General features: G+C 38.9%; 1 protein-coding gene across 1 annotated transcript; it reads left to right on the plus strand.

The window, feature by feature from the left end:
- Positions 1–3005: 3005 nt before the first annotated feature.
- LOC113683724 (E3 ubiquitin-protein ligase HECTD3) lies at positions 3006–24033 on the plus strand. The gene is made up of 23 exons (XM_027200993.2): positions 3006–3387; positions 4207–4355; positions 5077–5302; positions 7049–7164; positions 7750–7863; positions 8865–8947; positions 10639–10741; positions 11479–11541; positions 12775–12856; positions 13538–13614; positions 14026–14131; positions 15173–15222; positions 15850–15914; positions 16238–16341; positions 17155–17280; positions 17460–17549; positions 18163–18243; positions 18668–18793; positions 19321–19450; positions 19848–19922; positions 20661–20739; positions 21206–21277; positions 21624–24033. The coding sequence occupies exons 1-23, from the start codon at positions 3100–3102 to the stop codon at positions 21706–21708; spliced, it is 2490 nt and encodes an 829-aa protein (XP_027056794.1). The 5' UTR covers positions 3006–3099; the 3' UTR covers positions 21709–24033.
- Positions 24034–24298: the final 265 nt, after the last annotated feature.

Raw genomic sequence — 24298 nt, forward strand, 5'->3', positions numbered from 1 at the left:
GATCCAGAATGTGCTGACGTGGCCATTTTACGCAGGGAGGACACATGCCATCGAAGCATATCGGATTCAGTGAATCGTTGCACAGGAATCAGCCGTCGCTTATTACCAAGAAGACCCAGAATCGGCGAAGGACGTCCGAGCAATTTTGAAACAAAGGTACAACGCTCGAATAACCAGCATTCAGATCTCTCTGACAGAGAAACACCAGACGTATCAATTGAAGGGGAGAGACCAAAAACGGCTGTGCTGAAAAAGTCATTAAGCCTAGAGCCAGAGCTTCTGTCAGTGGCGAGTAACAGGTACCTGGAAATACAAGGGTTATCTGCTAGACTCCCTCATCACCTCCCCCCATTTAGTCAAAGGATCCCAGTAGCAGGTTCTAGAAGTTCTAACCATCTTGTTCACACCGTCGAAAAAAACAAAAATCAACGTAGAATTTCCATATTTGATTTGCCCAAGAGCAAAGATTGTAAGAACATTTTTCTTCGAGCTAATTTGGGTCCGCTACGAGCAAGTGGGAGTCAAAAAGAAAAAGAGGAATTTGAGGAGTGGAGAAGAAAGTTTTATGCTCCCATAAATAAAAAGACGATCCCAAAAGAGAGCGCGTCATTGACTTTGGAGTGCTCAGGAGACGCGATGTTTCCTTGTTTGTCTGAAGCTACCACTACAGGCACTAATGAACTCACACCATCATCAACAGATCACTTGGATCCTAAAGTACTCTTCTGTCAATCACAACCATCTCTGTGTGAAGATAGTGAAAAAGATCCTGGTGGATCTGATTTTCAGCTAATCAAGGGGGTAAATAGGCGAAGGTATCTGTTTAGTGCACCCGTACCACAACACCGAATCGAGCCGCAGTCCTCGAGCCGAGAGATGTCATTACCGCACCAGACATCGCAACAAGTCAAAGATAACCAGACAAAATGTATCCGAAGAGAAGAGTGTAAACTTTCAATTTGTAAATCAGACAGGAAGTCAGTTGTTATGGCTACTAACCTGATGGAACAAAGAAATTTATTAAGTAACGAAGACGATAATTGTCCCATCAAGAAAGATTGGACTCAGGACGAGGAATCAGAATGGACTAAGCAAAATATTTTTGCGGATGGTGATTATCAAAATCCACTATACGATGAATTTGTGGAGGACGTGAGCGAGAGCTCAAAATCTGTTTCTTATGAATGCACAACAAAACAGAGCAGTTATGAACGAGAGAAAGATACAACTGAGTTTAAGATTCGTACGAAAAAATACAAGGAATCACTTCAAGCCACACAAAAGTCTCTACAATGGAAAGGAAGTCGTAGAGATGGCAAAGTGGAATCGACTCTAGACGCAAAACAAGAACGATTCCTTCGTGTTATAAGAAAACGGCTCTAAGTGACTACTCATTATTTATCGTCGCGTTAGCGTGTTTAGTGGTAAGTTGCTCGCACCAATCACATCGCCGCATTAGGGTATGCATCACACACCAATCATATCACAGCATTTGGATATCTTGCACCAATCACAGCGTTTGAGAATTGTTTTCTTGTAAATGATGTCATGGACTCAGGGGGCCGTGCACAAAGAATGACGCTAACCAGAAATTTTAAGCTCATTTGATAATTGTTACGGTTGTCGTCTTCGCAAGAGCCTCGTCGATTGAGGTCGAGGTTTATCGGGTTATGAAGATTCGCATTTATTTTTATTGTATCATTTAACAGTTAAAACGTGTTTTTCCGCTCCTTTTCTCACAACGCACATTCCATCACGTACTATGACAACCACGTCCAAAGTCCACTTAGAGCATACCCCATCAATGCACGAAGAGCACGTGCTTGAATTGTATTCTACCAATAAAATTCCATTTTATCACATTAAACTTCGCTCCATCACATGGCATTTCCTTATAAACAACCTGAATTTTATCACGTATTCTAGCTGCATTATTCAACCCCAAAAATTTCTCTTGGAACTTAATGCTACTGCTAGTGAATTTCTCACCATTTCGGATTTTGAAGGAGCCGCAAATTTCTAGCTAATGACAAATAAGTTGCAAAGAAGCAAAGGAGAAAAGAAACAATAATACCAACAGACACGATAAATGCCAAATAATAATAAAAATTATTAAGTAAATAGATCAATTAAATAAATGAATCATACTAAGTGTAACCCATGCTCGTTGTTGTGTTCGCTCAATTACGAAGAAAAATCTGAGGCTCACGATGCTGGATGCAGATGATGGATAGCGAAATATTGCATTTTGACAAAAAAAAAAAAAAAATAAAAGTGCACGTTTTTAGAACGAGCTACTTTCTCCTTGTCAGGTCTGTTTTTGTTCTGTTGCCCCCCATATAGATCTGAACTATGTCTTAAGCATCCTCTTATATTCCTCGACCTCGATTTTAATTTGATCCACAAAAAATTGTCAGAAAGAGAAATGTTTCCCAAGAAGGAGAAGCACAGGCATGCGCCTTCTATTGACGGCGCCTGCGTTCTGGGTGAAGGGGTGGTGCACAAAACACGTTTTAACTTCTAAATGGTTGAAAAATTCCCTGACGTCCTATCTAACCTTGACAGGTCGCAGCGACGAAGTCCTTACGAAGGACATAAATAATTTCATTGTTTTTTAATGTCTTCTTGGTGTGTGTTAATAAACTGGTATGTTGGTTTGATTCCATCGCAACATATTGCAGTACCCTAATCTCATGACATGATTGGCATGAGGGACGATACTCTAACGCTCTAATTGGTGCAAATATGATGTAAGCATACCCTAATGCTGTGTTTGATTGGTGTGAGATACATACCCAAATGCATCGACCGGATTGGTGCAAGCAACATAACCCTTAATCATTACCATAGAATTCTTGTTTTTTATCGAAAAAAACAAAACAAAACAAAACAAAAATGATTTCTTGAGCAAGATGACAAAACGTCAACGAAGGCACAACCTGGGATGTCTGCAGCTGTCTGGGTGTCCTGTGGTTTGATGCTGTATCCAGTCCACAGAGGTCTTCAGTTGTGTTTTTTGCCTGGTTACCTAATCACCTTTCCGTTTCCCAATTTTGTTATTGGAATGAATAGCATAAACTGGCAAACTGACTTTACAGAATGAAGAATGAACCAGCGAGACGTCGCCTGGCTCGAATAAGATGCCTTTTGGAGAGCATAAAACACATAGAACAAGGGAAAAGTTTGCCTTCGGCACTGTGTTTTGTTCCTGCGGAAATTGAGTACGCAAGGGAAGATAATAGGAACCAAAGAGTTATAACGATACACAAGAAACCAAAAAGTGATGCTCAGTGTGTTGGAGAGCTGCCAGCTGTGTCTAATCTTCAACTGTTTGCATCAGGAAGTGAAGTCTTTAATAGTAGTGGCTCCTGGATAAAGCTTTCTCAGGTATTGCCGGCTTATGCGTAGATTTACGGTATCAACTGACAACGAGTTTCTGATCGTGATGTATTCAACTGCATTGATTAAAAAACAAATTGTGCTTGTTTCAATTTCTTAAATTAATCTGTTGTCCTATTTTGTCAGTTAGAGCTATTATTTCCAGCAGAAAGGCATAAAAAATAAGCCGACTGCAGTTTCGATACTTTTGAAGTTTCCCACTAACATGGGTAAAATCTCCGCACAGCCCCTTACTACATTATGCATTCAGTTCTCGGATAGAAAAAACAATGACAAAAACAATACATTGCCATTGGGAAAACAGATTTGTTTTACCATAGTATGGGGCTGTGCGGAAATTTTACCCTAACATGCTTAAATATCATGTACACGGCGTTTGTACCATATTTCAAACAATTGTACTTGTCTATCGTATGATAACTTTGCTCAGCGCAATGTAGTTTGATGAAAGTGAAGGAAATTGAGAGTTAATGAAACTAATTTCTTTACAAGAATTATCTCACCGAGATGACAGAATAGGACTGAACTATTCAAGGAAATTCATGACAGTGGCATTATCTAATTAAGCAAGAATCACCTGTTGTGTATTTCCTTCCGACTAAATTTGAATATTGTTCATTTTTTGGATTGATCTCATCCACAAAAAGAATGTAACTGGACCTTATTTTAAAGCTTTCAGATCTGAAATCATATTCCACATCAAAGCTGGGTTATCCTAACAACTCAGCCTAGTGCTGTCTGGTTACACTGTCAGTACTATACTATCATACCACTACTTATCAATTATTTACATGCATTTATTGGCAGAAAACTTTACAGAGGTACTGTTCTGGTAAACCAGCAAAAGAGGGGTGGATTCTTGCAGCACCTTATGACAGTAAACATGGTGTAGGAACACCTTACGTCAAAGCTGTAGATGGCAGTTCACCATCTAAAGGATCTAGAACCATCAAAAGGTTTGTAATGTCACATATCAATAGTGTATTTGTATACTTAATTTAAGGTGGCTATGATGCTGCAATGTTTTATTTTAATGCATTATAGAAACTAAGTGAGGTGCTAAGCAAACTTTAGATCTCCTTATTTCGATGGTTGGACATGTAATATGCACGTGTATATACTTTGCAAGTTGCTTGGTATTTTTCTGAACCATGTGAGGGCAGGGAAAAATACAAGCAATGAGCAAAATGTGCACTCATATTATAAGTTAAACCATGGAATGAGGGATTTATTATTCTACTCCCATCTCAATTTCTAATATTTTGGTTTTCAGTTTTTGAAATACTTCCTCCTGTCTAAAGGGCATGTGTGAGTTAACTGAAATGTTGGCTTTATAGAGGGGGAGGGGCTAATGCACACCTCCTCAGGGTAGTAATAATTTGTTTCCATGAATGAATTCAAATTGATGTAGTTAAAATATAGTCATATTGAAATCTGATCAAGTATTCTGATCATTTGGGTGAGGTCACTTATGACACTCAACTCCTCATTTAACTCTACTGATGAATTCCACTGAGGTTGTCAAAAAAGTCAGTCACCACTGCTCAGAACAACTGTCACTCAGACAATCAGACCACATAATCAAATGTTATCCCTGTATTAGAACCAATTACTGTAATAGTGACAGAAATAATTAGAGATAAACCAAGTAAGTTTCCTTTTTTCTTTACCCTTCAGTTGGCAAGAGGCAGTAGAGATGTGTTACTCACTCAGGATATCTGACCCACCCTCTATTGAAAAGTATGCTGACAAAGAAGCTATGCAACAGCTGAGTGCTCCTCCACCAAAGTGGAATTTAGATGCAGATGAGGAGCTGGCCAAGTTTATGGCTGATCATATAAATAAACATGAAGCATCACTTGGAAATATCAGCAGATATGTGGAGTCAGTGCAAGTTTCCTCTGTGAGTTTACATCTATTGAACCCTTTAGCTTCCAGAAGTGATTAACATGTAACTTCTCCCATTAATATCCATTCATTATTCAGCACACAGGTAATGAGAATACTGAAACTAACCAGCTAAATGATATTACCATAATTGAACACCAAATTCTCGCAACCAATTTAAAAAGAAATGTGTTGCAGCTAGAGGGGAGAATTTAAAATCAGATTTTGGAAGTTAAAGAGTTAACAGTTAGATTCCATGTTGCCATGCACATGTCAAGTAATAGGTCACAGATGACATCAAAATGTAATAAGAACAAAAAAGTTGTATCATTGATGTTTTTACTACATTTTGACATTTTCTGTGATATATTATAATTGTACAGGTGCACAGCAATATGGAATCATTTTGTATTATATGATAAAAAAAAAAATGTTGTTAATAATTATTCTCTATACTCTTCTCTTTACATTTCCTTTGGTTCTGACGAGGAGAATTTGTGAGACAATCACAGCTTGTTAGATTGGCGATCATTTCCTTTTTTCTCATGATCTTAGTTAATTACTCAGCAGCATTACTGTGAGGAGAAATTAGATGCTGATTACTCTTGAGATCATTAGTAAGAACTAATCTAAATGCATTTGTAATTCAGCTTATTCTATATTTAATTTAATGAAGATGTAGTATTCTAAATTTATTTAATAAAATGCTGCCACTTCAATTTAATTTTTAGTGTTTCCCCAAGGCATTTATCTAAGTATGGAAGCTCTTTACTTTAGGAAGGTATTTCTCTTAAAATCATATTTCCTGGATCTTTGACAACAATTATATGAAAGCATTAGTAGATTCCTAAGAGGAACTGGCTTTTTAATTTCTCCTTAGAGTATCACCCCTGAATCAAATGTAACAGTCATGAGTGAAATAAAATGATCACTAATTTAAGGAGCTTCTGATTTTTACACAAATTCTCCTTGTCATTACTGTGGAATATGTAGAGATAACTGTGTGGAGAACATGAATGTTAATATTAAGGTGTAAAGGATTGAGTTATACCATACTTGTAATTTTTTGTCTCACAATCTTCCACTAAATGCTGCAATCACCTGCTTAGGTACAGCATTCATTTTAGGGGCATGTTTATGGATGATTTTGCATCAATCTGCATCATTTAATTGCATGCAGCATTATTAAGGGCTTTGTCTTTGGCTATTGTTTTTCTTGCTAGAATTGAATTGTTCTTCAAACTTCTGGATTCTTGATTCTTGATTCTTGATACTTGAGCTTTGATTCTCGATAGTTTCGAGCATCAAGGATAGAGTTTTCATGTGGAGAGGGTTGTGTTACTTTTGAGTGGTAACATAATAAATGTGATAAAGTGATAAAAATATTTGATTTCTAAATTGAAATTACTTGTGAAAAAACTTTTGTCATTCGTTATCCCTTTATTTCTTTGAGTGATCAAGACAAAATTTCTCCTTACTATGTCAGTACAATATTAAGCAGACCACTGTCATGAAAAAAAATAATAAAATGTTAATCAGGGAAATATTAGTTGATCTAATACCAAATTCTCCAGACTGACATCATAAGAATTGTAAGGCAGACTGTAAGGATAATTGTTCATGAGATCTTGGAGTGAAAGGGTCAAAGTAAATTCATAGCTATAACTTAGCCTTTTTTAGAAATCCTATCCATGCCCCAGGTTCATGTATTTAGTCAAGACTTATGATGCAAAATGAAGATAAAGTAGTAATTTCATTCCAGGAGGAGGACTCAAAAGATGCATTGACAGATGGTGATCCAGATACCTTCTGGGAAACAGATGGCAGACAGGGTAAACATTGGATTAAGCTCTCAATGAGAGCAGGAACTATCATTAGGTTAGTGTACTAGTCATAAAGGCAGCTGTAGGGTTTCCTTGGTACAACTATGGGAGTATGCCTGATCAGTTTTGCACCTGATTACACCTACAAATCTTGAAATTTGATTCTAAGAAGGCACAATTGAAAGGGTGTAATTATTCTACACCAGCTCAGCCCATGTGAGTGCTCTATTTTGTGAATTGCTACACTGTAGCGGTCAAGTTTACTCTAGTCAGGTAAACTTTACCTGAGGAAACAAAGTGCTCTGATTGGTCTGTCTGGGTAAAATTTACCCTCATTTGGTAAACATTTTTGGTACGTGCACAGTGTTTCTGACACATTTTCTTGTATGTTAGATTAAGTACCCTGGGTTTTTATTAAAATTTTGGAACTTGGGAGTCAGTAATTATTTGAGGTGGGCATTTATTTGAAGCTGGCACTTATCAAAATTTTCACCTTTTTAAGCAAGGTGTAAGTTAAATTTGATTTGCAACAAAACAATCTGTAATACTGTAACAATCTATAACACTTTATCTATAATTATAGATAAAGCAAATGAACAAACAAATTGACGCCTCTGTGTGTGTCTTTTTTTTTTTTTAGGCAACTTTCTGTCACTGTAGATGCCAAAGATGATAACTACATGCCACATCATATTATAGTCATGGGTGGAGATTCTGCCAACCTCAAACAACTCAATGAAGTCTTTATTGATACGTAAGTCATGAAAATATTGTCGTTAAAGTTATTTTGCTATCTGTGTGGCTTAATGATAATAAACTGGGCTTTGGGCCAAGAGGTCTGGGTTCAAGACCTCCCCAGGTTGGTGTGTTGTGTTTTTGGGCAGATACTTTCCTTTCAGTGCCTCTGTCCACCCAGGAATAGGTGATTCAAAGCTGGCATTAGGTTAAGCCAGGGTTAGTGTGAAATCTGATTTCAGATTTCAAAGCCTTAATAGAAAACTCTGTTCCATTCGTTTTGTCTATGATTTGATGATTGGATGCCCTAAAAAGGAAAGAAAAAATTACCTGAAAAAGGCTTTTGAACAAAGGAATGAAGAAACTAGGATTAAAATTTAATGCTGGTTTAGCACTAATTGGACTTCCAACAACTGGGCCTAGGAGTACAAATGGGTAGCTGCAGATTATCAGGAAAGCCTGATGAAATGCTGGGGGGGGGGGGGGGGTAATCTTGCTGTGAACTAGCATCCCATCCAGGGTGGAATAGTAATACTTCTAGGTGCTTTATGCTAAGGAAACCAGGATCAAATCTGGCTCGATGGGCCATTTTTCAAGTGCAGAATTAACTCACATTGCTATTTTGACCCTTTCTTGGAGTCCCAGAATCTCAATATCCATATTCTATTCTATTCCGTATTCTCCACCATACATCTGTGGTTACTTTACCCTTTACAACCTCCCTAACGGCAAAGAGGCATATTCTCCATACTGTTCTCTATACATTTCATAAGGTGCTGACAAGGAGAATTTGTTTAACAATCAAGAGCTTCTTTAGTTGGTGACCATTTTCTTTATTCTCCTTTCTTTAAAGTATGATTCAGGGATGATTATTATTGTAAGGAGAAGTTAGATGCTAATCACTCTTAGGGGTCAAAGGGTAAAAAAATCCTAATGATAATCATTACCTTAGACATGAAAATGTACTTGGTTGATATAAAATTATGTCTTTAATTAAAATGGTTTTTTCTTTTCTTGTAGAAGCCATACAGGGGATGTGTGTATTTTGAAAGGCATGACACAATACTTCAGTATCATTCAGATTGCAATTAAAGAATGCAAAGGTATTGTGTATACGGTTATAGCGGGTTTCGCCCATAACGAGTTTCGCACATATCGTTTCGCCCAGAACGAGAATGGTTTCGCCCAGAACAATAAAGGTTTCGCCCATAAGTAAAACTTCTACACTCTCACTCGGAAAACGTCAACCTTATAAACGTTTGTATGCACAGAATGAAGAAAAGTGACTTGACCTGAGATCATGAAATTTTGAAACGAACAAGTTACTGTTGAAACGAACAAGTCAATTATAGCTTTCACTGTGGAGCGGGGATTGTTAAGGTAATTCGCGCACGAAATACTGCAGAGACGTCCGTTTGTCGTAAAAGCATTGCTATGATTTTTTTGCATCACTTTTCTTCTCGAGAATTAAATTAAACGCTTTTGAAAACACTTGCGCGTGGAACATATCATCGTTGCAAATCTTTTGTACACGGAAGATAAGTTCCGCACGCCAGCTTATGAATACATGTGAATACGGTTTCGTGAATACTAAAACAAAGGAATCGAGAGTTAAAGATTGTATTTCTGACACAGGTAACGGCAACATATAATTGGAAAAGAGATAGAAACTAGTCAAGTTCATGAGTGCGCGCGCGTGGAATAGCTTTACTACTCCGACGAAGCGTGCGGTACGAAAGCTTTAACTTAAAGGAAATTACCGTCTTGCACAAACAATCTCAATCAAACCTTATCAATAGAATTTGAAAAGCTTACTCTTGCAAAAATATCTCACCTGTTCGCTTATCAATAGATTTTCACTCTTGCAAAAAAAATCTCACCTTTCCACTAGTCAATAGAACTTGAAAAGAACCGTTGTTTACTCTGGCCAAAAAAATCTCACCTTTTCACTTGTCAATAGAATTTGAAAAGAAAACTGAAGTTTACTTGGCCATTACGAAAGTCGTGTATGAACATTGTATGAACAGAAAGCATATGTCTAAAGAGGCCCTTAGCCTGGATAATCACTGACTGTCAGTCTGGGCGAATCGAATTTATGCCTGGGCGAAACCATTCTCGTTATGGGCGAAACGCTTCTTGGGCGAAATTCGTTATGGGCGAAACCCGCGGATACCGTGTATACAGTCTCATCAATTACTAATTACCATTAGCACTCGCAGATAAACTGCACCCTGAGAGCTGCACCCTGAGTTTGGCAACTCAAATTTTGGTAAAAAAGCTTCTGAAAAGAAATCATAAGTGGAGTCTTCAGAGTTGCACTATTTTGGTTAAAAGTTCTCCCCGTAAACTCATTAATATTGAAAACAGAGAATACTATTATCCTCACCACTGATGTATGTTTTGTTAACACTTAAATTTTAACTCCCATCTGTGATCATGAAAGAATTTCTCCTTACAATATTAATACAATATCAAGCAGACAGTGATGAGAGTTAGGAAAAATGATCAATTAGGGCATTTCATGTTGATCAAATTCCAAATTCTCAGAACTAATGGGTTAGAGTTGTATGATGGCAGACAGTTAGGAAAATTACCTATTAGATCTTTGAAATGAAAGCCAGTTCACCACTAGATAGTGATTTAACAGTTGGACAGTATTTTCTGCCCTGAAGAACTGGGCCCAGATGTAAAACCTTCACTATATATGACTTAATGAAAGCTCTTTTTCTCTAAATTTTTCTTCATGTTTAATTATACTTTATGATAATTAAGTATCAAAGTATTTTTTTGCTAGATGAGGGTATTGACACTCGTATCCATGGTATCAAATTAATATCAGAGAGTGAAAAGGAGCCAGGACTGAACCAAGATTTGTTTACACCCACAGAACTTATCAGGTATGTAATGCGTGCAATCATATCAGCAATTTTTTTTTTTCAAGTGAATTTTTCCTCATAAAAATGATTGGGAAAGAGGTACACATCATTGGGGTGGTACTTAGATCACAATGCCCACTCCTTGGTATGTTTTAACCCTTTAACTCCCATGAGTGACCAAGACAGAATTTCTCCTCAAGTAGAGGAGTGATGAGAATAAAAAAAAGTATTAATTTAAGGGGATTATTAGTTGATCCAATACCAAATTCTCCAAACTAACATCACAAGAACTAGATGGCAGACAGTAAGGAGAAGTACTAATGAGATCCTGGGAGTTAAAAGGTGAACCCTTTTTATTCCAATAGCAGGGGTTCCAATAAATTTTTTCCGCAAGCTGCCACCAGTGTTGTCTTAGGTGGCTTTGTTTAGAAAAGGGGCTATAAGGTGAAATTCAAATACGAGAGCTTGCTTGTAGACAGCAGTAAGGGGTCTTAAATACATTGGTAGACCACTGGTAACTGGCTCGTATAGAAACTCTGAATAAATGACCAATTAATAACTTCTCATCACAATATCAGTACATTTCAAGTGGAAAGATGATGAGAAGGAAGAAGATTATCTTCTAAAGAATATTGATTGATTTTACGCCCAATACTTAGAGCTGAAATTATGAGAGAATTAAGAGATCAAGTGCATAGGATCGATTTTAAGATCTTGGCAGTGAAATGGTTAATCTGTTGATTATAACGCTCTCGCAGGTTTCCTAAACTAGATGCCGTAGATCCTGCTCTGCTTTACAGAAGAGCACAAGCCTTGCTCAGGTAAACATTGGTCTAGAGTGTAAGCACTAGGTTGAAATGCGACTTGAATGATTGTGTTTTCCAACACTCATGATCGCAGTGCAAAGTGAGGTGTGCTTGTTTGATTTCTTGAGTTCGCAAATTTTGTTTGAACGGTTTGCACTTGAGCTCTTCTGAATAACAAGTGATCAGAAACAAGGTCAACTTGTTTCATCATTAGAAAATTTGATGCCACAAGAGGCCAACTTGAAAAAATGATTGCTCCTTTGACACAATTTAGGACCATGCATTTTTTTGTGTGGTGGTTTGCATGCTTATCTTTGGATCAAGTGGTCAGTTGTAGTAGTCAAAGAAAGAAATGCTCAACAAGAAAGACATGTTGCTCTTATGGTTTAGAAACTGTTCAGAGAGGTTTGGACAAAGCTTTTGGTGTAGTTGTTTGGTATTCTTGGCAGATGCATTTTACTCTCACAGTGTGTTGGTTCCAGAAAACAATAAACTAGATGGTGGTGATGACCTTTCATGCATGCTTTCACATGGAGTATCAATACTCCCACGATGTAGATGTATCATGGAAAGGCTAGCATGCAAGGAGGCCATCATTATTAGCGCTGCAGGACGTACGTTTCTCCGTCCGCGGGAAGAATTTAGACGAGTCAGGGAATGGTTTTCCGGGGTCTGGCACTAGTAATGATGACTAGTGCCAGACCCCTTGTAGACCTCTCGCAGGCTCGCGTAAACCAAGGTCTTATACTTTCCTGCTCGTGCCGAAGCGCTAATTAAGAAGAATTGCTCGCAAGCTATGCTACAGTGCTCCAAGTTGCGACCGTTTTGGTGGTCATAGCGCGTGAAAAATATCTTTGGCGACTAAAATTTTGACAAAATTAGCCAATTGGCGGCTAAAATTTCGACGAAATTCATCAGTTGACGATCAACAGATTTGAAAAAAAAGGGGAAATAAAAAGGAGGAAAAATTTATCGATCCTTTGTCGAATGTGCAAACAAACCGTTCCGTATCTCCCAAATACATATACGGTGTAAACTCAAAATAAGTACAGATTAAGTCGAACTGATTTCGTTGACTTTTTGAAAAATTGAACTGGGATCCCTGTGCAAGGTACTGTAAACTGGAATAAGCTTCGTAGAATTGGGCTCCCTGGGCTTAAGTTAAACACTTAACCTAACCTAGCGTAATTTCAATGTCATCATTAATTTTACTGAAAGGTTTTTTTTTTTTCTACATGGTTAAATAAGATTCATTGAGCTTCTAGACAGTGTACTGCATTACCTTCTTCCTTCCTGGAATTATTCTGCTGGGTCATTTAAAGATTTGGAGGTATGCTAAAACTCTCTTTTTGCGTCGATCAATTCGAAGCCTCAACTCCCCCCCCCCCTCTCTCGGGGACCCCTCCCCTCAGGCGGCGACCCACTTCCTCCCCGGGCGACCCCCTTCCCCTAAGTGAACTTTTGAAGATTGGAGCGTTCAAAATCCTACTCTTCTCCCTCCCCCCCCCCTGCGCAATAATTATGTTTAAATGCCCCACTTAATATTTTTGTAATAGGCAAAATGAGCGACCATGACTCTACACTTTGACCAAACCTGAAAACCTAGACATTGTAGACCTTTTCTTTTGAGCTATTTGCTCGCGAAAGTCAACTATTTACCAAATCAAAAGTTGTAACACTTGCTTTCCGCTGGAGAAGACTTGACACTTCCGGTTCATATTTCCCACCCCAACCAGACGAGATTCAACTTCTCCATCCTCAGGCACGAACAGCGTTCAAATCTCCGTGGGTTTTCCGGGGGTTGGGGGGGGGGGGTCTTATAATTTGTATTGGACCCTCATGTACTTACTATTTACAGTGTTAATAATAATAATGAAAGCAACATGAAACACAGACAGAAACAAAAGTAGCGAAACTTACCCGAGCTGCTTTTTTAAAAGTGGGAAAAAAAAATAATAAGTGAAAGAGCGAAAGAGGTAAATGTTTAAATTTTTCTCTTGTTTTCGTTTAGGCCATACGCCAGCTTCTTCCTCTATCGAAGCACAGAACCTTGTTAATCGAAAAAGTCATTAGAGAATCACAGTCAAGGTGAGACATTGTACATGATTTTTATCGCGTTTCAAGACTAGCATAGATCTGAACAAACAGCATTCATGTCAAACCTTTTCGTTTAATATCGTTTACATAGTATTTAATCTTATGATATCTACTTCTAGCTGTATTGCATTTTGCATAAACGTACGTTAGATTTTCAATAATTGTTACTATTATTGTCCGTTTTTCAAAAAGTACTCCTAAATCGCTTTTTAACAATATCTTTGTTTCCGTTTCGAGTGTCTCCAAACTCGGTTCAAACGTCTGGAAACTCGACTCGAGCCTCAAGGATCGAGGATCGAGTTTTGAGGGACTCTCAACTTACTTTTGAGTGCTACTGTAGTTATTTCGAATGCAGGCATCTTTTTAAAACCCAAACTATTATTCACTGTGCTTATTCAACAGCTCACCTGCGCATATGCCAAAGTTATTTATCAATAGACGATCAGCAGCTGAACACAGAGCGGATCCAACACAAGATCCAGATGCCAAACACTCCATACTCAACCAAGTGAGCAGTTTCTTCACTCTCCCATGATGTTGTGTTCCTTAGCAAGACACATCTCTCTTGCAGTGCCTGCAAACTGTTATCGTATTATCCCATCATTCGCTCTGATGGAGGGTTAACGCTCGAAACGTCAGCTTTGTAACTCTTTACGATGGCCAATACACGTTATCAACTCAGTTTATAATACTAAACTACCCTGTTTTACTCTTCCACCGACGCAGCACCACAGTTTCTCTAGAAACTTCCCCCCCCCCCTCCCTGGTTATCCCATTAACCCTCATGAGTGACCAAGGCAGAATTTCTCCTTACAGTAGAGCAATTTCCAGTTTCAGTGTCGACCGCAATCTTTTTGGCTTTGCTTTACCTTGCTCTCTGATTGTTGCCGAAAACTTGTACCACTATAAAGTCAATCACCACTGGTTTCTTTTACTTTAACTGAGTTCTCCTTTGCCTCTTACGGGTATTTTCCTTTCTTCTGATTGGCTGTACATGTCGCGATTACTTTGGTTTTGGTTTTACCACACCCAATCGAAAAGCGCTCTATTGATACAATATCAAACAGACAAGTTGTCGAAAACGTGAAAAAGCTGTACCACACTTTCATATTAAGTCACGGTTTATTCACTAGATTAAACGATTTTACTACAACCCTTCGGTTAACTCCCACTCACAGCTCTCGGCTTATTCGAAGGAAACACACCCTAAATGTCCCGTTGTAAACACGTGGAACAGTGCCATCTGTTGGGCGATAAAACACGTGCTGCATACATGTTTGTTTGGTTATGTATAAATAAACGAAATCACTTATAAATGTCAATCAAATTAAGAATAGTTAACGTATCGTACAGTTTCTTCAAAGTGATGAAAATTAAAGAAAACTCTTACTTTCGACACCCAATTGAAAATTGCTCTATAGGAACCAAGATAAGTTCCAATGGTAGGAGCCAACGGGCTGGAAAGCAGACTTTACCTTTTTTTTTTCCCTTTAATTATGTACGAATGTTTTTTGTGTCGCGTTCGTAACGGAAAATATTTATCGTTTAGTTGTATGAGGGACTCAAGCAGGAAAAGTGCGGAGTAAAAATGGATTACAGGTGACAATGACAAGAGCTTTCCTTGTTGATCTGTTTTTCCATAACTATCGGTATCTTAAAATTTTGCCTCATTTCAAGTTCACCCACTAACAGCTGATTTCGACAGAGTTAAAAGGAATATGTTCTGGCATCGAGTCGAGGGCTAACTTGTTTTTCTTCTGGGTGCGAACTCGCAAAGGTGGTTGGGGGCGAAGTTGCAATGGAACGAACCTTCATTAACTCTTAAAACCCTAAGGGTGACCAGCATCAAATTTCTCCTTAGAATGTCACCCCTGAATCACACGTAAAGGTCATTAGAATAAAGGAAATGATCACCAACGGAAGAAGCTTTTGATTGATAAACAAATTCTCCTTGTCAGTACCTTAGGAAATGTATGAAGAGCAGTATGGAGAATATGCATCTGATGTTAGTGTGTATAGGGTTAAAGCTTCTTATGCCATTATGTCTCTTAAGATATGTAAATATTGTATCTAGCGGGCGCTTTAGTCCATTCTGTTTAAGACATGCAATTCATGATAAAAAAAAAAAGAACACTGTTAACTGGAAACCATGCTCAGTATTTAGACCTGTGTTGCTTTCTAAGTGATTGTCATTTTTTATTGAAGTGTTCACTGATTTTTCTTCAGGTGGTCAGCCAGGTATGATCAGTGGTGGGAATGCAAATTCCTTTCGGAAGGAATTATTGATCAAGGTTGGTATTACTCCCCTAGTAAAAGAGAGTGAGAACTCCATCAATTTGCTGATAGCCTTGTAGTTATTCTCCAGCTGTTGAAAATCAACCGTTCAAGGCAATTTCCGGAAATCAAACGTATCATCATATGACTTCTACTTTTTTTGTCATTGTTTCTATCGTTCCTCTAAAGTAGAAAACAAAGAAGAGTAATCCTCGTTGCTAGTTTGGAAATATTTCCACAAATTGTGAAATGTAGATTTGTAAACCTTGTTTCAATATATGCCTTGCTAAGTTGTTAATTTTTGTGTATTGAAGTACACGACATACATTTGTTCCTTCAGGTGGTGGTTTTCGAGACTCCCTTGCAGACTTGGCTGAAGAACTTTGTCCAAGCTCAGTTGATGCTCCAATACCTGTCCCTTTCTTCATTCGCAGTCCAAATCAGGTACTCTCACGGCCTTCGCGGTTTATCAATTTCTGTTTGGTCTTTTCCTATCTGACCGATCTGATATCTAGTCGCCATTTTATAATCAATTTTCTACATAGTAAGCCATCTTGTTCCTTCTTGATTTCTTATTGTCTCTTATGTGGTTTCCTATCTTATCGAAGGAATATTTGGAACTCTCCTTCAAGTTGAAAGTAGATTTCTTTCAGCGTAGCTATTGACTTAAATGTCTCGACATGACCTCTACCAATTATGAAAACCACCACTATACGACAAACATTTTGGTGATGCGTTTACTGAACGCTGTTGAACAGCTTGAATTTACGCGATTCTATTGTAGTATATCATCAACGTGTGGGACTTAATGTTAAAATGCCTTATCAGGTATTTTAAACTGTACCACTGGCCTTTGACCATGTTAGCCATGAACTTAACAGCTTGGTGTTTATCATATGGTAGTTTTTAATGATCGCGCACCAGTAATTCATTCACCGATAGAACTAAGTTGCAGTAGACGGTACTGGGGTTCCATTGCTGAATGTCAGAGTTATAACCACCCTGTGCTGCATATTATATAATAGCTTTTGATAATGCTATTGAAAAGCTGTTTTGTGATCGGTCAAACCCTTGGGTTGTTATCCTTAGACTTGAAATTTAAAGTCAGAGAGACTTATTACGAGATAATTACAACACATCGAAGAAAAATAAACAAAGTAAAACACAACAACAAACAAAACATTAGGACACGCAGGTTTCTTCGATGTTCCCCTGAATCTTGCTCATAACTCACTTTTAGTCACGTTTTTTTTTCAGTTACACGATTCTTCAAATGTCAACAGAGATGCCTACGTGCCTAACCCTTCATGTAAGCAGTTCGGAAAGTACGAGTGGATTGGGATGTTAATGGGAGCATGCCTTAGAAGTAACAGAGAACACTTGGTATGAAACAATGGCTACTTTGATGGTTAAGAGCGAGTATCTTAAAACCAAACTCAATTTAACCACAATGACTGATTTTTCCTTCGGTATCTGTGCAACTGACAAACTAGTCAAGGCTTTAGTCAGGGTTCTTGTTACACATCGTTCATTAACACATATTCTTCATTTCTTCCCTCAAGGTTCTTTCACTTCCGTCTTTCGTTTGGCGGCAACTCGTCGGTGAAAAGGTGACTTGGTCGCGAGATTTCATGACAGTTGATTCTGCCCAGGTAATTGGTTAGGTCTTCATTTACGAGATGTACATTGTTATGCGTTAACACGTCAAAGTGGTCTTTTGAAAGCCAAGAGCTGTGGACCAAAAAATGTGTGGCTAACGAAATTGATGTACTCAGCGCGAAACTGTTATTTCTTTGCAGATATTTTTATTCCGTTATTAATCTCTTTTAGAAAGAGCCTTTCACCTGGAACCTCTATCCTATCCCCTTCCCCACCTCCAACTCACACGCAAATGCAATTTCCACGCAATGCACGCGCGATACACGCACACTGCGTGTCCCGCATCCCCCCCCCCCCCCTCCCCGCCCCTTAGCCCAACGCACACACAAATGATTGATCAACAACTTATCCGGGCGAAACTGGAAAATAATATTTGCCCCAATAAACAAATTTGAAGTAAGTAGATATGTGTATTCCTCCAAATTCAAACTTTAATGGTACTGTAGTTTTAGAAACAGTGCTCTAGACTAGGCTATGTCTAAGTTGTGTTTTCCTTTTGTCATCTAAAAACTTGTCATATCAACGAGAATGTGCATGCAGTCAAACAAATATCTCCCAGGAAGGCCTTTGTTTAAATCAGTACTTTTGTTTCTTTTCTCAACTCAGGTCAAGTTGCTCGAATCTCTCGAAACAATGGATAAGGAATCGTTTGATACGAAGTTTGGTGGAGTGTTAACGTACACAACGGTAAGTTTGTTTTTTGAGCTTCGAAATATTCCCGTATTGCAAAGCGTTTGGGCAGATTGCAGATGACGTTTTATTGTGATGAGATGTCAGTATGTCCCAACAATAGCGTGGCGGATCTCTTGGGGGGGGGGGGGGGGATTTACGAGCACATAGTCTGTCCCTTATTACTTATAGACCAAAAAAAAGGCGTGGCCGAAGCAATGAAGTCCTTTGTTTGTCACAGGCGTTTTTGGTTTTAAGTGCCAATACCTCGCCGCTCGGTGTGAATCGTTTCCCTTCCTCGCCCACCGTAACACTGCGAAAAACGAGCCATATCCGACATCACTGAGTTATCAAATCCGTCTTTATTCTCAACCTTTGGTCATCCCTTCAGTTACCCCTCCCCCTTAAGTTTTTCACTAACCCCCCTCTCCCTCCATAACAGGTGTTAAGCGATAACACGTTAATAAACCTTGTCCCTGGAGGAGCTGATAAATTCGTAGATTATGAACAAAGAACTGAGTACATTCAGCTGGTGCGAAATTGCCGGATGGGCGAAGGGAAACAGCAGGTAAAACTTTGCATAACGACGTTAACAATTTTTAGTTCCTAAATTTAGCCTCTTAGACTTAACCCTCTACACCCTAACATCAGTATGCATATTCTCCATACTGTTCTCTATACGTTTCCTAAGTTGATGATAAGGAGAATTTTTAACAATCAGAGCTTCTTTAATTGGTGACTTTAATGTGTGATTCAGGGGTGATGTTGTAAGGAGAAACAGATGCTAGTCTTTCTTAGGGGTCAAAAGGTCAAGGCTGATAAATAATGGTAATAGGACTGAGTGGAGTCCGATTCGGTGTGCAATCATTCGGTGATTGACAAATATAGAAGACCGCAAAGCGGGAGTCCAATTTGTCAATTAAAAGCTCAGATGTCAAATTATGAAAAAAGTTGAGAAACAAACTAGCTGTTATACGTTTTCATAAAAAAAAAATAGCAATCAACTCGGCGAAATACGCGACAGCAACGCGCACTCATGATGCTCTTAGTTATTCCACATAGTCTTTGCTATATTTCTCTTTATTTTGTCTACAGATTGAAGCGATCAGAAGGGGTCTTCTAAAAGTTCTTTCCCAGGCTGTTCTCGACCTTCTTACTTGGCAGGAACTGGAGAGAAGAGTGTGTGGCGATCCTGATTTGGCAGTTGAGGCATTAAAAAAGTGTAGTAAGTGTTACTGAAAGATAGGTAATGACTGGTTTACATCCACCCTTTCTGAAGACCTATGTTCCAATTGGATGAAAGCTTATCGTGTAGCTTTTAGCCCTCAGGTGTAGTCGCGTAACCCCCAAGTATAGTCACGTAACCGCCAGTGCGGTCATGTCACCTGGCATGCCTGACGCTTACACCCTTCACAGAGCGCATGCGCAACTCTGAATTCGTTCTTGTGGTTGTATGAAGCGCACTCTAAAATTGAGTTTACGTGAATGTCAAACGCTTTCTGACTTAGTGGCACGTGTATCCTCAGTCATTGCGTTTCATCTCTAAGTGTCGTATGCAAGTTAGTGAAGCGTCAGTAGGAACGCTGTCGCTCATTGCCTCTCTCCTCTCTATGTTATAACAGTGCACTACGAAGATATCACCGAGAATGACAGGCGCGTGAAGTTTTTGTGGAAAGCGTTGGAGAATTTCACAAACGGTAGGTTGTGTTACACAGATCGCGCAAACGCCCCCTTTTGGGTAAATCCTATACAGTATCTTAATTTTATCGTAATGTCTTAAAAGAATCTTATGTATCAACACAATAGTCCATTTTACAGTTGCTTGTTTAGTTGCTAAGCCTTTGAACTGGAGTGAGGCTTAGGGTGACCTTGTTATGATACAAACTTTGCTGCTTTTCAAATGTAAATTACTTTGTTATCATGCCAACTAGATACTGTGATCGTGCTAACTAAATCTCTATCACAACATGGTCAACTTCAGTCTCACTCCAAAACAAAGGCGTGGCATCTAAGTAAACCACTGTAAAATGGCCTATTGATAGCTTGACTTTACATTTTGAGACAAACGACTGAACATTCATTTATCGACAAAACTTCGATGAACAACAACATTTCATATCTTATACATTCCTGGCATAATTAGCAAGTTTGTCGTAAGAAACGTTAGCCATCAAGCTCGAATTCCGTTTCCAAAGTTCATGTCGTGTTGTGTACTTGAATAGTGTTCTCTCCTCCCACGGCGCTTCTTTCCATCCGGGAGTAGAAATGGGTACCAGTGAATTGTTGGGCAAACCTGACGAAATTTTAGGGTGTGTCCTTGGATGATCTATCATTTCATCCCGGGAGGGGAGGTGGAGTGGAAGGTATGACAACACTCTTGGTCGCTTCATGCTACAGAGGCTAAAGTACTGTGTACTTGCTTTTGTGTTGTTCAGATGATCGCAGTCGATTTCTACGTTTTGTCACGGGACGGAGACGACTTCCAGCGCCTTTGTACATCTGTCCTGGGAGAAGGTGAGAAGTGACCTTAACTGTGTTTGAAACTTTCTTCCGGTTTTTTGCTTTGGCTCACAGAATACCCAACCCTTCACAGCCGGAAGTTGAGCATTTACAAGGCAACATTGTGTGGTGTTCTGGGCCATATCAATGAACTTTCCGGGAAACCCGACTTAACACTGTGTGATAACTTGCTTTGGACTTGTATTGATCTTCTTCAGGTGGAGAAATACTTTTGCTAATCGCTTTCTGGTTTAGAAAACTGAATTAGCTTCAGGTTTAGTGGCCTACAAACATGAAAGACTATCCAACCTAACTCAAAGAGGTTGAGGTCATAACACCCCTGGCACTATCTCAACTATTGCGATCGTTAGGCTGTAAAGTGACAAAACACGAGCTGATAATTCGTAAATAAAGCACTTCGCAAAATTGTCTTCACCATTCGTTTTTCCTCACTGATGGCTTCTCTCTCATTGAATCTCAGTTCTGTGCAAGCTGACTCATTGCCTGAAGCTGCCACTTGTTCAAGCACCCTTTTTCTACCAGAATATACAAGGTTTGTTTTTCTGCATTGAACTTAATCAGTGCTACCAGGCTTAAGCTGTTATGATTAGGGGGACTGCTTGACTGAAAAGATATTCCACTTAGCAAACGAAACGTGGGAAAGAACTATGCCCAAAAACCTTGGTCCCAAAGTCCCAAACCTTTGAGAGGAAGAACTGCGAGCAATCTTAAATCTCGCCTTGGGAAGCGATATAGCTGTAGCTCAGGTTTTGTTGATAAAAAGAAACCCGATTCACCCTTTCCTTAAAGTATTTCTGCGTGTAAAGGAATCCCTCCACTAATCTCATACTTGTTTGAGACTACGTATAAATCTTTTACTCTCATCGTTCTGCTTTCAGTGCAAAAGTAGCTGAAGAAAAGATTCGATACGCTGCTTACAACTGCATGGCGATCGACACAGATGTCAGCCCGTGGGAAGAGTAACTAACGTGGTGTTGAAACCGCGCGAAAGGAACCGAAAAAACGAACCGATTGCTTCACGACAACAAACGAATCTTTCAAAAACGAACCGAACACTCCACGAAAAAAACCGACTAACTTAAGCGAAATTTGATAAGTGTCGGTGGCTTCACAACAACCAAACACTCTACGCGAGAGAGCGGCTCTATTACTTAAATTTCCCGAATCTTACACGCAAATAATAGATTTTAGCCTACAGGAACTGAGACTTGAACGACTATGACCGAAATGCGCAACGAGAAACGAATGCTGCAAGAGAGCGGACAGCACCACACGAGGTGAACTGAAAAGTTCCCGTGAAGAACCGAATCATCCCGAAGCCAAGATCACAGTGCCTCCGACTTTCTTAGCGTTCAATCCAGCAAAACATCGTTAGTCGTTTCACCTTAATAATGAATAATTCGATCGCTAGCGGTCCTAAAGGACTGACTCATACTGGCCTTTTAAATAAGCAAATCCTTTGAGGATAGCTATTCACGTGCTCCTAAGTTTTTGCAAACGTTTCATTCATCTTAGCTTGAGATATCTTTAACCTTTGTTTCCCGATATGTAACATGCCAATTCTCCTTACAATATCAATTCATACACAGCGCGCAGCCAATGAGAAAAGACATGCCTATCACCTCAAGGGTGTAAGTCTGTGATCTTGATATAGAAACAGATTCTCTTGACTAGTTTTCCAAGGGATGGCTCGAAACCAGAAGGGAGAAGTGCTCATCTCATCGTGGGAGTAAAAGTGTCTCTATGCTGATTGTATCAGTCTCAAGGCGATTATTGTAATTTCTTTGTTGAATATATTTTCTTAAAAATTTTATGGCGTAAAATTCGTAAAATTTGAAAAACTATTGTAGCCACGAGGTAAAAACTTAGGGCTACTGCGTATAAAAGATTAAATCAGCTTTAAGATTGAAAAAAAAATTGATTTTAAAAATACAATTAATTGTTCGCGTGGAGTACATGGGAAGAGGAAAGATCCATTGGAGAAATTTTTTTCGGTCTCAGTTTTACTTCAAGGGGTAGAAATATTAACGCTTCACAAATATTGACGTTTGTTGAGAACTTTTCATTTCTTCTACTATTAACGTTTCCTTGTAGGGAGAGACTTTTTATCGCCGAACATAATTTACTTTATGTCGGCTCCCGAGGGAAACGTGCTTTTTTTTTCTTACCATTCAGGTTCGATACATTTTAATTTATGTAAGGTCACATAATTGCTAATCAGTCGTTCACAATCGTCTTTAGATTAAGGGGTGTATAACTTTTTTGATTATTTGTTTGGCCAGTATGTGTCGTTGTTGGTTTTCTTTCGTACGCTTTTATTTGATTAACTTACGTGTAAAAGGAAATCAGAATCATTTTGGACATAATAATACAGAAAGCGTATGGATAATACAAGAGGGCACTATGGTACACAGCCAATCAGAGAAGAGGATTATATACCAGCTATCCGACTGGTTCATTTATGCTACGTAATGCTTAATCCTCTGTGATTGGCTGTGTACCATAGTACTCCTTTTTATTACTGGTATAGTATATGGGTATCCTGTGGTCAAGTATAAATTATGTATATTAGCAAAATATTCTTGTATTCTCCCAAGTTCCACCAAGACGCTCGTATAGTCGCCTGCCTTCTCCTCGTTCAAAATTTTTTTATAACGCATCTACGTAGGTTATGGTGTCTAGATATAACGCGGGTTACCTTGTTTGCTCGAAACTCGAGGGACCCTCTGGAAGCGTAGAGAAAAGTTTAAAAGTTTCAAAGATAGATAATTATTTCACTTTAAGCGACCGTTGCTGTTGATCATGTGTTACTTAATGGTTAAGGAATGCTTAGAGATAGGCAGAGTATTCTGTTAGTATTTATTGCCGACAGGGACATAAACGGTTGCTTCTGCCCCGAATGGGGGGGAAGCTTCTGTGTAATCCTTTAACCTTTAGCCCCCAAGAGTGACTAGTATCTAATTTCTCCTTACAATATCACCCTTCAATCAAACGCCAAAGTCATGAGAATATAGGAGATGATCACCAACTAGAGCTGCTCTTGATTGTGAAACAAATTCTCCTTGTCAGCCTCTTTGGAAATTTATAGAGAACAGTTTGGAGAATATGTATACTGATGTTAGGGTGTAAAGAGTTAACGTGTTATCATTCCAACTGATCGGACTTGTCTTCCACGATCAACGCCTAATATGCTACGTAATTTCATGACAACAAACCTTCGAATTTCTGTCATCCTCCAGCAGTAGACAAGAGGATTAATCGAGGAGTTTAATAAAACCAATAGTCCCGCAGAACTAGTCACCAACTGGTTTATCTTCGCCTGAAACCCTATTTGCATCCAAGTACATACTCCTAATGGAATATAACTTACGGCGACTGCTCCAAGAACGTATAGAATTGCAAGTACAGATTTTCTGTACTTAGAAATGTCAGTGTCGGTAAATCCTTGTGTGCATGTAGCTACGTTATTTTGGTTCCGTATCTGCCTTTTGTGCCGTCGCAATATCATGAAAATTTTGTAATACGAGATAGGAATTAGTGTGACGCAGATGGC

Source organism: Pocillopora damicornis, chromosome 11, assembly GCF_964200805.1.
Source record: "Pocillopora damicornis chromosome 11, jaPocDami1.2, whole genome shotgun sequence".
Classification (NCBI taxonomy): Eukaryota; Metazoa; Cnidaria; class Anthozoa; order Scleractinia; family Pocilloporidae; genus Pocillopora; species Pocillopora damicornis.